Source organism: Centruroides vittatus, unplaced genomic scaffold (assembly GCF_030686945.1).
Source record: "Centruroides vittatus isolate TY-2023 unplaced genomic scaffold, ASM3068694v2 contig_975, whole genome shotgun sequence".
Lineage (NCBI taxonomy): Eukaryota > Metazoa > Arthropoda > Arachnida > Scorpiones > Buthidae > Centruroides > Centruroides vittatus.
In genome coordinates, this window is record NW_027122648.1 from 1410117 (window position 1) to 1424878 (window position 14762).

Below are 14762 nucleotides of genomic sequence, written 5' to 3' on the forward strand. Positions count from 1 at the left end.
ACGTTTTGACTACAGAGTTAAAAAGTTATTAAAAAGACAACACACAAGTAACTCTCGTACGTTGTCAAGCACGCTGTACCCTTTGTGGCAGCCATTTTGGTCCACTCATACGCCACCTATATTTACTGGCACAAGCGAATCTAACTCCGTTGTAGGGAAAATTTTTGAATTGAAATAATGCTACTTTTGGCTCAAAGCACAAGTTCGTATATAGTTAATCTGAATCTCCTACGCCTAAGTTCTTTACATCTGGTCTCGACTTTTATCTATATAACTTCGTTCTCAAGATTAATAAGGGACAGACAGCAGTGGACGGACGACAGCAGAAATTTATACAATTGAGGGTCTACAATCTTTTTAAATTGTAGCCCAATGAATTTTTCAAGTAGTATCATCTAACAATGTAGATAGGGGCTTATCTATTTGGGCGATATTCCCCAAGTGTTTACCTCATTTCTCTGAATTTAGTTGTTCATAACTCGAAAGCCTTAAATACTATATGAAGAATTTAAAATTCATCGATACTCATCCTTTCAAAAAGAGTTAGGCCGCGAGTCCACTAGCCGTAAAAGGGCGGTAAAACCCTTCGCCGTAAAAGCTTTTAATCACGTGACCATGATATTTAACGCCTGAGCAGGTCGTAAAACCAACGTAAAAGCGAGTTGAGCAGTGTTCAACTTTCGAAGTGAATACGACCATAAACCGGTACCATACACCAATCAGAAGTCAGTGAAATCTAGGTCATCGTGACACGGTGCGAAAATGGCGGAAAACGAGCTTTTGTGTATGTTCTCTCGTGGCTACTCTAGAAGATCTGGAAAGATTTATCGAAAACATCCGAAAGTATTCATGTATCTACGACAAGAGGTATCCCGATTATAATAGTGGATGCCTAAAACGTGATATGAACGGCCAAAGGAAAATCGTTCAATTTAGAGAAGTATATAATAAAAAAGCTAAGCTTATAAGTGCTGTATATTATCTTAATAATATAATAATAAAAGTCAATATATGAAAGTAAAGATATTACTTTTACTATATTTGTAATTATAGTATAGAGAAAACTCGTAGAATATAATTATTGTCTTTATATTGATATATCACGTATACACCGTAATAGTACTGTCGCCGTAAAAAGCTTCGCTAGCCGGACCTCCACCGCAATCCGAGCGCAAACGCAAATAGGTCACGTGATTAAAAGCTTTTACGGTGAGGGTTTTACGGCTGTCTTTTTTTTTTTTTTTTAAACTCTTCCGCCCTGTGGGCACTAAGAGGGCCTCTTTTAGTAGGCCCATTATGGGTTCGGCCAGGCCCACAATGGGGCGACCGGGTGGTGAGGGACGGGGCCCGACATATCCGAACGGACCACCCCCGAAAAATTCCTGGAGACTTTTTTTTTTTTTACGGCTGTTTTACGGCTAGTGGAGTCGCGGCCTTAGGGTTAACGGAATGCTACAAAAATTGATTTGATCAAGCTTCACACTATTCGTGCAGCACAGCATAGTTTCAGACAGTGGAATATTTATCAGTTCACATTACTTTTATGAACGGTCCGATAATGTCACTAGTTTGGCCCGCATATATTTGATATATCACTTGTAAATAACGTTTTGTATACATGGAATATATAAAATATTTGTGACTCGTCAATCGAAAAGTTTAGACACTACTGATAAAGCCAATGAAGAAATGAGAAAGGAAATAGAAAACTCGATTTCAAGTACAGTACATACCATCGATTTTTCATTTATTTTGATATAGTTTCAGAAACTTTGTTTATTTAATATTTTATTATATTTCTTTACTTTTCGATAATAGAGGCATTTATTTTTTTATCAAGTGCTATCGAAGTTTCATCTGTAACCACTGTTTTCAAAAGTGCTTCTTTTTCAACGAAGTTTTCGATTCTTTACTGAATTGAATGTGTATGTTTAGCAAACATGTCTCGTTGGCTGTTGTATAGGTGACGTTCTTCAAACATTGGATGCGTTTCCCGCTAAAGAAGCTAGATAAGCATTGTCTACCTTGACTTGCTTTCTGGCTGTATTAAAACCTCTTTAGCAGGCAACCATACTCATTGTTAACTTGTACATATGTTCCAAGTTAACAAGTTATAAGTTGACATTACAAATTAATGTTCCTTGTAATACACTCGTATGAAAGAAACGTTAACTTGTGAAGTCGGTCGTTATCATTCAACTTTAGAAAATTTTGGTATTTTTAGTGAGGAATACTTTTCTCTCTTCTAAACCTACCACAACTTAAAAACCAACAAACATTGTTGTAAAGTGGAATGCCAGAATATGAATTCTTCATCTCTTCTACTAGATAGTAGAATTGTCTTTGGTTTAATGAGGAGCTGCTATGAAATTTACAGTTCTCATGACCTTTTCCATTACAACGTTCAAGCATGATGTAGAAATTTTGGCACACTGAATTATGGCGTGATATTCAATACTGGATGACCAATGTGAACATCTCTGAAGACGTTCAAAATCTGTTTGCCAGTAAGAGGAAAAGCGCTATCTGTGTAATAAATAATACGAAATACAGTATTTTCTTCTTAGCAATGTTCTGCTTTCGAAAATGTAGAAATGCAAAATGTCTTTCCTTGGCTGTTCTTTCAAGTATAGTTCTTCGTGAATACGATTATTTTCATATTGTAAAACTATCATCAGGCAAAACATGCAGTACTTTAATCAAGAGATAGTAAATACGGTAACTTTTAAAGTATTATTTTGCCCCTTACATTTCCTGCTGATTCGATTATACGTGTTTCAACTATACTATATGCATTTATTTTATCTTAGACATATATTATTTCGAATTACGGTAAAAATATTTATCTGTGTTCATAAAAATCTCTAATGTATTTTCCATTAGAGGGCGTGATCCGATATACCTGACGGATCACCTTTCGACTCATCCGGACTCGATCCCGTATCCTCAGTTTTCCGGCCTTTAGATTATTATTAGTAGTAGCAAATAAATATGGATAATGAATTAGTCTTATTGAAGGTATCATAAATTTTAACCCACATACTCATGTATGCCACGTGCAGCGAATGCGTAACATTTCATAAGGCTTACAGCGTCATCCGTAAATAATGGGTGCATTCTTTAATTCCTCCGCATAACTCCGCGCGAGTGGTATCCGTTTAAAAATTCTTGCGGAAGGCGTTCCTATATTCCGGCCGTCGTGCGCGCCGGATGGCAAAAACGGCCGCTCGTAGTAGTAGTTTACGGTGGAAAGCAACATGGCGTCCTCCATGGCTCAAATAGTTCGTCTCGGAATCCATTATATAGTTTTATGAATGAAAATTTAGAAGCTGTAAAGGCGCAATATGGTGCACACCATGATGTGTCTTTTCAACTATTTTTTCGAATGGTAGCAGGCATTTTAATTTTTTTCGTGGCTACTTTGAATGCTCTGTCGGCAAGACTATCCATTTTATTATTAAATTTTAGTCAGTCAGTCAATATCTTTTTATTATGTACGAGATTAGTACATGCCCCGGTTCCGCATTGCACTGCCGGGATTAAATTTTACAATTGGGACCCTTCTTTTGTCTATAAAAACGCATATTTTAAAATCGTAGCTCCCAACACGATATTATCAATAGTTCGGTCGCCGCCATCTTTCTTTTCCTTTCACCGTCGTTCCTAAATGCTTATAAACAACAGCACACTGATAACGTAGCAGAGACGCAGAGCGACCACTATTAACGAACGTACCTAAAGATGCGTAAATCTCTATTGAATCTCAAAATAAATGAAATTTTATAACAGTCATACAGATGCGTGACGAAAATAATAATACAGTAATAAAAAAAATCCAAAAACGAGTTTGCTTAACTTTCCCGGCAACAATATTTAAAACTACGTGATATACGCCATCTGTTATCATATTTTATTAAAAAATCTTTTTATATAATTCATGGCAAAAGGCTTAATTTCATAAATACGGACAAGTTTTATATATAAAAAAAAAAAAAGTGAAAGTAATATAAAATAAAAATTCGGTTTGTTTTGAACTGTAAAACATTATACGCTTAATTAATTTGCGGTTTCAATTTTTCAATTATTTTTTTTTTTTTTCTATAATCTAAGCCTGAAATCTGCGGAATGACATTAAAAATCATTCTGCGCGTGCCATACGTTTCCCAAATGCTATTGCATTCATTGACCATTTCGGAAAAGTATTAAGACTTCTCAGATATCAAAACAGTCCTAGGCCAATTAACTTGAGCCCTACAGTATACTAAAATAAAAATAAAAAATGCAATGAAATGAATGATTATTTTTGAGGCCTCTTAAATGGTCCTAGTAACCGCGCTATGATATCTAGTATTATATAACCCAAAGATAATTTACTGGAATCAAACAAGACATTGCTTATGGAAAATTAAATTCGATTTACGATGATTTCCAGAACTATTTGAGATATGAGGAGTCTACCGTGTATATTTTAGAAAATAAAAGCAAACCAGACATTTCATAAAATTGGTTCTAAAAATACACGTATACCTCACCTTACTTGTCTCCGAATTTACTTGTCACTAGGCTAAACCACAAATTACCATTCCCTGTTCTGTATTTTATTTATAAATGCATTTTTAATAATGTATGATTAATAAGAATCCGTTTTAAGCTTACAAACAAATAAATTTTAGTTTTTATTAATATAGTACAGAAAAAAAAGTAATCTAATCTAAGACGACAACACAGAAAAACAGATGTTTTCATGTTTCTTTCTCTAGGATTTATGATGATTATATTAACATTTACTGTAAATGTACATATTTTAATATGATTTTATGTGCTTTTAACGCTTTTCTACTGATATTACGACTTCAATATTTGTGGCGGACAGATGTAAAGTCGAATAAAATGACTTAAACTTGATTTTTATTTTTCCATATACTTTTTTGACAAACGACGTATAATCGGGAACAACGTAACTCGAGGTATACCTGTTATATATATATATATTTTTTTTTTTTTTTCGTATGATGCGCTTATGAACAATTATTTAAAATTCTTAATATGGATGAATCTGTCCCTTTAAATCTTCAACAGGAATTATAGTAAGATTCAAGTGATTTTTGTAATGGTTTACAGTAGACCATCATTTCTTCAATCATTCCTATAGAAAATCAACGTAAAGCATGCTAATTTATTTCCCACTAAAAATATATTATTATTGGGTTGTTCAGAAAGTAATTTCGTTTTTTTTTATTACTAGAGGAATTAGACGCATTTTTACCAGCCAATTTTATTTTAAACCATATTTTCATTATATACTTCGACAGCTGACATTTTAAAACTTATTTGTAAAAAATTTTGTTTGATTCCGTACAATTGTTTTTTTTTCCGGTGTCCCATCAAATTTGGAAAATCTAAAGCATCATTTTCGGCATATTTTGTTTTTTTTATAACTAAAAAATCAAAATGCTGTTCAAACATGAAAAAAATTGTGGTACATGTTTGGAGAAGATGTGTTGAGAGAAAGACAGTGCCAAAACTGGTTTACAAAATTGCGTTCTGGCAATTTTAATATCGAAGATACACCACATTCTGGATGGCCATTTGAGCCAATGAAAACAAAATAAAGGTACTGATTGAAGCAATCTGCCGTATAACAACACGTGAAATCACTAAGAGATTAAATCTGTTAAACTGAACCGTTTGTTATTACTTAAAACGAATTGGTTTCGTTTCAAAGCTCGATATATGGGTTCCACATGTTATTAACGGGAGATGCTCTCTATGGTTGGATTTTATAGAAATTTTTTTTGAGCTTTTACCAGACAATTTAACAATTGATTCGAAAGTGTACTGCCATCGAGTAAACAAATTGAGTAATATCATCAAACAGAAAAGGCCAGAATTGATCAACAAACAAAGTGTAGTGATTTACCACGTTAATGCCAAATTTCACACAAGTTTGGTAACTAGTCAGAAACTGTTATAGCTTAGATGGGATGTGTTATCACACCAACCATATTAGCCAGATCGGGCACACTCAGATTATTACTTGTTCCGGTCTGTACAAATTTTTTTTAACTAAGACATTTACTTGAAATGACTGTCAAAAATCACTTAGATCAGTTTTTTGTAAACAACGATCAAAATTTTTACGAACGTGAAATCTTGCTACTACCAGAAACAATGACAACAGGTATTTGACCAAAATGGTCAATATATAATTCAATAAAATATTTATTTATTATAAGAATATTGCGTTTACTTTTCTATGGAAAAAACGAAATTACTTTCCGAACAACCCAATATTATTTTTGGTTATTTAATGCCAAAGAACTGTTAACAAATTTCACAAATAGAAAATGCAGTTGCAAATGCGAAGGTGGTAGAGTGAGAATGCCTGCTGTTTTTCGACAAGGGCTTTATACAGAAAAGCAAAATATAACTTTCTTAAAGGTAAAGCTTCTGGTAAATTTATGTAAATTTTTATCATGTATTTCGATATTGAAATATGTAAGATCATCTACAGCGTGATGTTCTATGGTATTTTATAATTGATATCTTATTCATACGAAATACAGTATGTAGGAATCTATGAGGCTAAATTATAAATGACATAATTTCAAATTACGTTTTATTCGAAGGAAGTGTATTTATTGGCCATCATTGAAAAGCATTGAAGTTTTGTTCTAATTTTTTTTTTATATTGAATTTGATTCTTATATTGGAGGATAATTGTTTCCATTTATTGGATACCTGTCTTTATTCAAATCATCTAGATGCTTATTTTTGTTGGAATTTAAATTTCTAGTTACGTAGAAATAATAGAAACAATAGCTTTATTTTTGCATGTATTTTGCAAGAGGAATTTGTTAGAAGGCTAGAGCTTTTTAAGCCCCGCTGGCTCATCTTTAAGAGTCAATTATTCCAAAAAGATATTAAACATTCCAAAAAACAAGAATATTAATATTTTCAGACTACTTTAAATCTCTGATAACTAGCCAACAAGGTTCAGCAGCAGTTGTTTCAAAATATCTAAAAAAATTCACTTTACTAAAGCAGGTGAATGAATTTTTTTTTTTGGCTAATTGCACATTCACAATTCATTAACCAGTGTCTCAAAAATGCTCATACTTATGGTTTATTTCTGGTTGCACGTGGTTCCCGTGTTTTATACAAAGTTTCCGATTGTTTTATTCGATACATAGACGTTAATTATTTTACTTAATAGGAAATTAAAATTCTGAAGTTTATGAAAATACTGTATTAAAACCTCATTCGAGTTAGCCAGTTTAACACGTAAACCCCTAACAAGTTAGACGATCTGAAAAGAAAGACTTACAGTAAACGCGGCTTCGAATTATCCCGGTTCGAGTTAACCAGGTTTAACCGTAATTAAAAAAAAAAACGGAGAAAAAATTTAGTATTTTAAAATGACTTTTAAAATTTCGTAACACAGCTATACGAAGTTTATACTTTAGGAGTGTATTGTGGCTACCGAGAACCACTGAACAAAAGCAGGATTTTCTTATATTTTGAACTTTGTGGACTGGTTTCATTTTTGGGATTTTTGAAGGAAAAAAGTCAAAATCATTAAAAAGTAACATCAATGTTTTTAAATTGACAGACAAGACTTATTTTATTGAACAATTACATCAAGGCACAATATTAAAATCACTTTGTTATTTAAAAGAAACAATACAAGGAAGGTAGAATGGTCCAAAGGAATTTCTAAAAATTTACAAACTCTTTTGTGATATATCTGCAATTTCTGTTCCTAATGAAAATATATTCTGAATAAAAAATAATAATTTTTATATATATATATATATTCATACGTTATTTTGAATATATCAAATTACGCTGCTCGAGGGATTAAAATAAAAACTTTGGCTCACGTTATATTTAGATCAAAGCTCACATAATCAAAGTATTAGCTGCAATTTATTGAATATTTACAGGAATAACACAAATTAGAATTTTACTGTATACACAAGAATAGTCATACAATAACCTATGTGAAGTACAAGGAAAAATCACAGCTAATTTGTCCATGATCTAACATTATGTGAAAAGAACTTTATACAGCTAATTTCAGAATAAATGATTTAAATCAAAATATATTAAACATTTTTATTATATTGAAAGACAAAATAATGGATTTGAATTCAGGTTTAGAATATGCCAAGATTATAAATCGAAAAGAACTTTCTCAAAAATAGAGAAATCAATAATAAATTTTAGGGTTGGCACTGTTTGTGGGAGAATAGTTAAGTTTTTTCATTAAATTTAAAAATATATGATTTTAGTATCACAAATATACATTGTGTTTGGTATAGAGGATGAGCGTCAGAAGATTATAATTTTTATTATAAGTCTGGTTTGATTCGGCATTTTTATATATTCTAAACTTAATAGACTATATAATAAATAGAAATAAAAAAGGAAATATCTTTTAACTTCTGTAATATAATGTTTAAATTATCACACTGGTAATATCACAACATATATGAAATAATGCACCAATAATTAAAAATAGTAATTTTGGGGTTCGTTTTCGATCGTGAAAGGCACAACTCATTCAAAAGACACATTTCTTTTCAAAGTGTCAGATGGCACCTACATTATTTCTCAAAAAATTAGAATTATTCTACAATTTGGAGGTAAATTTTGGTTTGAGTGATATGAAAATTTATATTTTTCAAATCAGAATAATAATAGATTAAAGTTTAACTTAATTTTTCTTTGTTATATATGCCTTTATATCTATATATATATGTATATAAATATATAGCATAATAATTTGAATTTCAATAACTTTGAAATTCTACAATAATGAAATAATAAGTTATAAAATGTAAAATGAGATATATTCACATAATGATTGCATGGGACCTTAACAAAATATCCAAAACAAAAAATATTTGGACTTAAATCATTTTAAAAAACAAAGAACGAACATTAGCAAATGAGGAACTATAAAGTTAACATGCATTATATAAAATATATAAATTAAATCAAGAAGTCAGATCCGATTTGGAGACAATTTCGTACTCGTCAATATCTATGTCACTATGCCGAGAAGAGTGGAGAGCATTTTCGGAAGTTTGCTTATTACTTTTGTTATTTGATTCATGATTTGAATTAGAATCCGTGTCGAGCACGTCAGTAAATGTCAAACCTTCTGAAAATAATTCTTCATTTTCGGTGTCAGAACTGTCTTCTTTATAATAAGTTGGAACAATATTAATTAAGTTGTCTTCTCCATTTGCATTTTCTGGTTGAGGTAATTCTATTTCATCAGCACTTTCTTCATCATCATCAACACTGGGAAAATTTTCAAGGCCTTGATATAATGACAAGTCATCCTCTATATATAAAAAAAAGTGTGTATATATAAAAAAATTTCAACTTTAAAAAAAAAATTCAAACTTTATTTAAAAAAATAAAATAAACATTTTCACATTGTATATTTTGTATTCCTTTGAACATAAAATAGAAACAAAATCAAAAACAATTAAGGTATTTTAAATTTTCACTTTTATGCTAATATAATATAAACTGTATTTATAATTTCTCAGTAATTTTATTAAAATTTTATTTGAGTATAATATTTTGTAGTTTAACTGCCTGCCAGATAGCCAAGCAATGAATTGTTATTCTATCCATGAGGAGTCAATAGATTACAGATATTGTAAATCATAAATTATGGGAAGTAAAAACTGGGAATATTCTGTCACTTACAGGCTAACATCAATGAAAATCAAGTCCATCTATAATGGATGAAATTTTTGGCTTGCTCTGTAACAAATCAAATCAATCAACCAAACAGTTATAAAAGTTAGTCACATAAATTTCATATTTAAAATTGAATTTACTCTCTTCAACAAAAGCCATTCTACAGATTTGCCTAGATATTCATAACACTAATGTTGAACACAGTGGCATGCTGTCCATGGAAGCTGTGGAAGTGCAACTTTCCTTGTATTTTCTAAAATATAAATACATATTGTGCAATTATTTTCATATTTTAATGTACTTTGAATTAATTAAAACAACACATTGTAGTTATAATAAAATATTATCTTATTTCTTACTACATGTGAAAAACAATGATAAGATTGCTATTGTACATTCAAATGTAAATTCATATATGCATATTCCCAATGGAAGCACTGTATTGTCAAATACAGGACAGCTTCCATGGCAAAAATATCTGAATTGTGTAAAATAGCCAGATTATATGCATTTGCGCATGTGCTTTACAGAGCATCAACCTCACACAGTTTAGCTGGTGGATGCTGCACACCAAAATATTGTATAAGGCTTCCAATGATTCTATCCAGGACTGGCACAGCTTCCCTATCATCAAATGTCACTGCACACCACTGGTTGAACAAGAACATTTAAAAATGTCAAATACAATGAATAAAAATTACAAGAACCAAACTCAAGTTTATTTTCAGAATAAAATGTGGTAATTTGGAAAATTTAATATTAATCTGAAATTAACACTAAGAGGGACAACAGGAAAAGATTATGCATTTTAAACAAAAAAGTTTGAAAGATGACATTATTTCAATAATGTTTTTTTTAAATTCAATAAAAAATAAGTACTCCTATATAATTATGTTAAAAAATAATTTTTGCTTATATTGTACAACTAATTTTTATTTGAAAGTAAGAACTTTTAGTAATGAACAATTTTTATTTAAATAATCAAAAATTTCATTGGGAATGTGTTGTTGATGAAAGCCATTTCTTACAGCTTTAAATTAGAAACATCATTACTTAAAGGTATCCTCAGACAGAGGTTTCAGTCTTCAAACTCTTAACAGCTATTTGGCTAGCAGGAATTAAAATAGACTACTAACGCGAACCAAAATATTTCAAATAAAAAGTAAGTTTTTTAAAAATTCATTTGGTGTTTTTTTCTTTACTCTCTCTGTCCTGTGGGCACTAAGAAGTCCTTTTTATTAAGTCCAACATAAATTCAAGTTATGCTCACAATTGGGTAGGGTTGAGATAATTTTCAACTTGAAATAGTATTGCCTCTTGAACCTTCATATTTAACCTATTTCAGGAATGAGAAAAACAATGGGGATAGTGTATCAAACATGTCAACTAACATAAAAAGAGTTAAAACTTGAATTTTAAAAATGACTTCTAGATGGAATCAAAATTAATTCAGCACCACACACTCATCAGGAAAAAAAAAACCAGTTTAAAGAGATATGCTGGCAATTAATCCAAATCATGTTGATCAATGCTTGGAAAATGACTTACAATTTAGAACTGTTTCAGAAAATGGAGATGACTTTGAATCTTTTTAAAATGCATTGATGCTAACATTTAATGCAAAAATGGTACAATAAAAAAAAAATACTGCTTTATATTGTTCTCATTGTGATAAAACACTTTGCCTTGACCATATTATTGTCAAAAGTGATCTACATTGTCATACTGTATATTTTCATACAGTACTTCATAATATAACTTTTTGTTCCCATCACAAAGTTCTGTATTAGTTACAGCAATTAAATTTGTCATAAAACAGGTAAATACCATTTGCCAAAGTGATTTACAAAATGCTTTTTAAATTGATGCTGAATTTTTCATTTAAAGTTCAATGATCATATAAGAGCCAAACAATTACAGGATTAAAATTTGGCTATCTTATGGCTACTATTACTTACTCAATATTTAATAATTATTAGAAGCAGTAATGTAGCCCAATTTAATATGGTAATCATTTGGCTGTGGCACTGAATTTTTCAATTCTTTGGCTTTTAACCCCTAAAATAACATTAAATATATATTAATTCATCTTTTGTCAGAGGTGATACATTAGTTGTAATTAAAAATTGAATATACTCTATCTAAACATGCAATAATTGTAACACTTGGGGCTTCCTATAGCCAAAATTCCAAAATCCTCAAATTCATCATTTGGACTTTTACTATTTTATTTTTCCTATACACTAACTATAAAATAATATCTTACACAAACATTGGCTCTCCTGCAAAATCTTATTTCTTAATCCTATTCATTTTTCAGTTCATTTCCAACAATCTCTATCTCTTGTTTACCCCAAAAATGAATATTAATGTCCCTACATAACTCTTCTATTTTTATTGCTATCAATTACACTTTAGTTCAAAATTGTTTAGATTTATTTGTTTTTGCCTAGGAACTTAGCCCAAGTTCCTATTGATTGTTTGGGCTCTCCCCCATACCTGATGATTGTTCTAATAACTTTTATAATATAAGTAAAAATATAACAGGCATTCCACTCATGGTACATGTTTAGCTGAGTCATTTAAAGCATACTTCTCTTCTCTTGGGACTCTAGCCCAAATCCATATGGGATGTATGGGCTGCCCATTATATTTAGCTAATATTTTATTAACTTTTGTATATTTTAAGAATTTTCTGTTGGCACTTAACCCTTGGCTAGTTTAAGCATCTAATTTTCATTCTGCTATTTGCTAGGTGCTCCACCCCAAATCCATATGGGATGTATGGACTGTCTCCTTGGTTCTGGGGTCTTGCTTAGTAGCTTCATAGTCTTCATGAATTTTGTGGTATTTCTGCCTCTATTTCCATGGGTTTTTAGGGCTGCCCCTATGGTTCTTATTGTTCAAATTTTTAATTTTCTGTCCCTTTTGTTTTGTGGCTCCTTTGCCACTCAAAACTCATTCTCCCTCTTATTGGGGGGCTGGCCTGTATTCTCTGGAATGTGTGGGTCACCTCTCCTTTTCCTGCAATTCATCTTATCTTTTTGCAATCCAGCCTAACAACACATAATTAAACTGCTTACTCAATTAAGTGTATCAAACATCGTGAAGCCTAATATGTATATAGAAACGTAACCAAACAATTACCTTAAATAATCAGGCTATAACTCCACTAATTTAATGATTAATACTAAGTAATTTGCTACTAAAGGTAGACGTTAGAAGCCATCTCTTAACTAAATTAATAGTTATAATTTTAATAATTTATTAAATAATTTAGAATCATCTGGAAGAAAAAAACTGATTCAGGCGGGACCTGAACCTGCAACCTCTGCTTGCCAGTTGCATAACCCAAACCCTGAATTATTAATTACAGTAGTACCTCGTATAACGGACGCTGCGAACAACGAACTGGCTGTGAACAACGGACTTTCCGGCATAATTGGTGACTGCTCCATGGATGCATTCTTTAATAGCGGTCGCTCTGAGTCTCCGCTACTACGGAAGTGCACTGCTGTTTGTAGGCATTTAGGAACAACAGTGAAAGAAAAAAAGATGGCGGCGCCCGCACTATCGATAGTATCGTGATGGAGTAATCTATAATTCTAAACTATGAGCTTTAAAAGGCAAAAGAAGGGTCCCAATTTAACCATAAAATGAATTATTTGTTGAAAGAGCATTCAAAATAGCCTCGAAAAAAATTCGTAAAAACACTTACATCACCGCGTGCGCTAACTCACAGTGATGTAAGTGTCACAATTTCTAAATTCTCATTCATAAAACCACATAATGGACCCGGAAATGAAACTATCTTAGCCATGGAGGACGCCATGTTGCTTTCCACTGTAAACTACTACTACAAGCGGCCGTTTTTGCCGTTCGATGGCATGCACTCCCACTGGAATTTAGGAACGTGTTCCGCAGGAATTTTTTAACGGATGTCGCTCGCACAGAGTTACGCAGAGAAATAAAAGAACACACCCCATGTTCATTTTTTATGATACAGTACAGTTATTTTATGCTGCAGAACAAATTAGATGTTTTAACATGTATTTCTATGGGAAAATGCGTTTTGTATAACGAACGTGCACCTGGAACGGATTAAGTACGTTATACAAGGTACCACCGTATAATTTTAATAATTTATTTAATAAATTTACTTCACAGATGGCACTTACCACCAATAGCAAATTACTTAGTATTAATCATTAAAGTAAAGAAGTTACAGCCTGATTATTTAAGGCAATCATTTGGTTATGTTTCTACATACATATCAGGCTTTGCAATGTTCTAAATATATGTGCTCAGGTCTTTTTACAAATACAAGCAATGCATGTGTATGAATATGCAGCAATGTGAGCATGTGGTCAGATGAAAATGTCAGAAGAAACAATTATAGCTGTGGCAAGACATTTGGTCAAAAAGTAAATGTATGAACAAAGAATTATGCATGTAGAAAATTTTAATAATTTACTTATATAGGGAAAACAAAAAGAGAATTTCAAATACATTTTAGAACAATATATTGCAGACTTGTGATACAATAGGCAAAACTCTGCTTGTCATAAACATTATTAATTAAATTGTTAATTGTAATACTGAAAAAAAATAGTATTGTGATCTTACATCATGATTATAATGCATACTGTAGGAAATTTAAAGAAATTAGTTTTTAATATTTTTTCACTAAGATCAATAAAAACTTGAGTGTAAAATAAAATGATAATTGGCTTCAAATATTATATATAAATATAATAAAAATAAACATTTATAACAATAAACAATATATATAAAATAAAATGATGCCAGACACAACAGCCTAGTTACAAAACTAATAAAAAAGCAGTAAGATTGGAAGTTGACAACTGAGATAGTAACATCAGACATGCCATTGCAAAAATCAAAACAGTATTACCAGATATTAACCAAAAGTCTGACATTTATCATTGAGAAATATGAGGAGTATCCCAAAATTGGTTTTTTGAAAGCAAGTGCTCACAGTTTTGAAACATTTAAGAACATTTAATGTAATTTTTTTT

The 14762-nt window shown here is 31.2% G+C and overlaps 1 protein-coding gene across 3 annotated transcripts in view; it reads right to left on the reverse strand.

Moving 5' to 3' along the window:
- Positions 1-7595: 7595 nt before the first annotated feature.
- LOC136985697 (reticulophagy regulator 3) overlaps positions 7596-14762 on the reverse strand; it is a 36530-nt gene continuing 29363 nt past the window's right edge. For all 3 annotated transcript variants that reach the window (XM_067283026.1, XM_067283025.1, XM_067283028.1), the window contains one exon: positions 7596-9355. In XM_067283026.1, the coding sequence (XP_067139127.1) occupies positions 9003-9355 (353 nt within the window). In that variant the 3' untranslated portion in view covers positions 7596-9002. The remainder of the gene's footprint in view (positions 9356-14762) is intronic.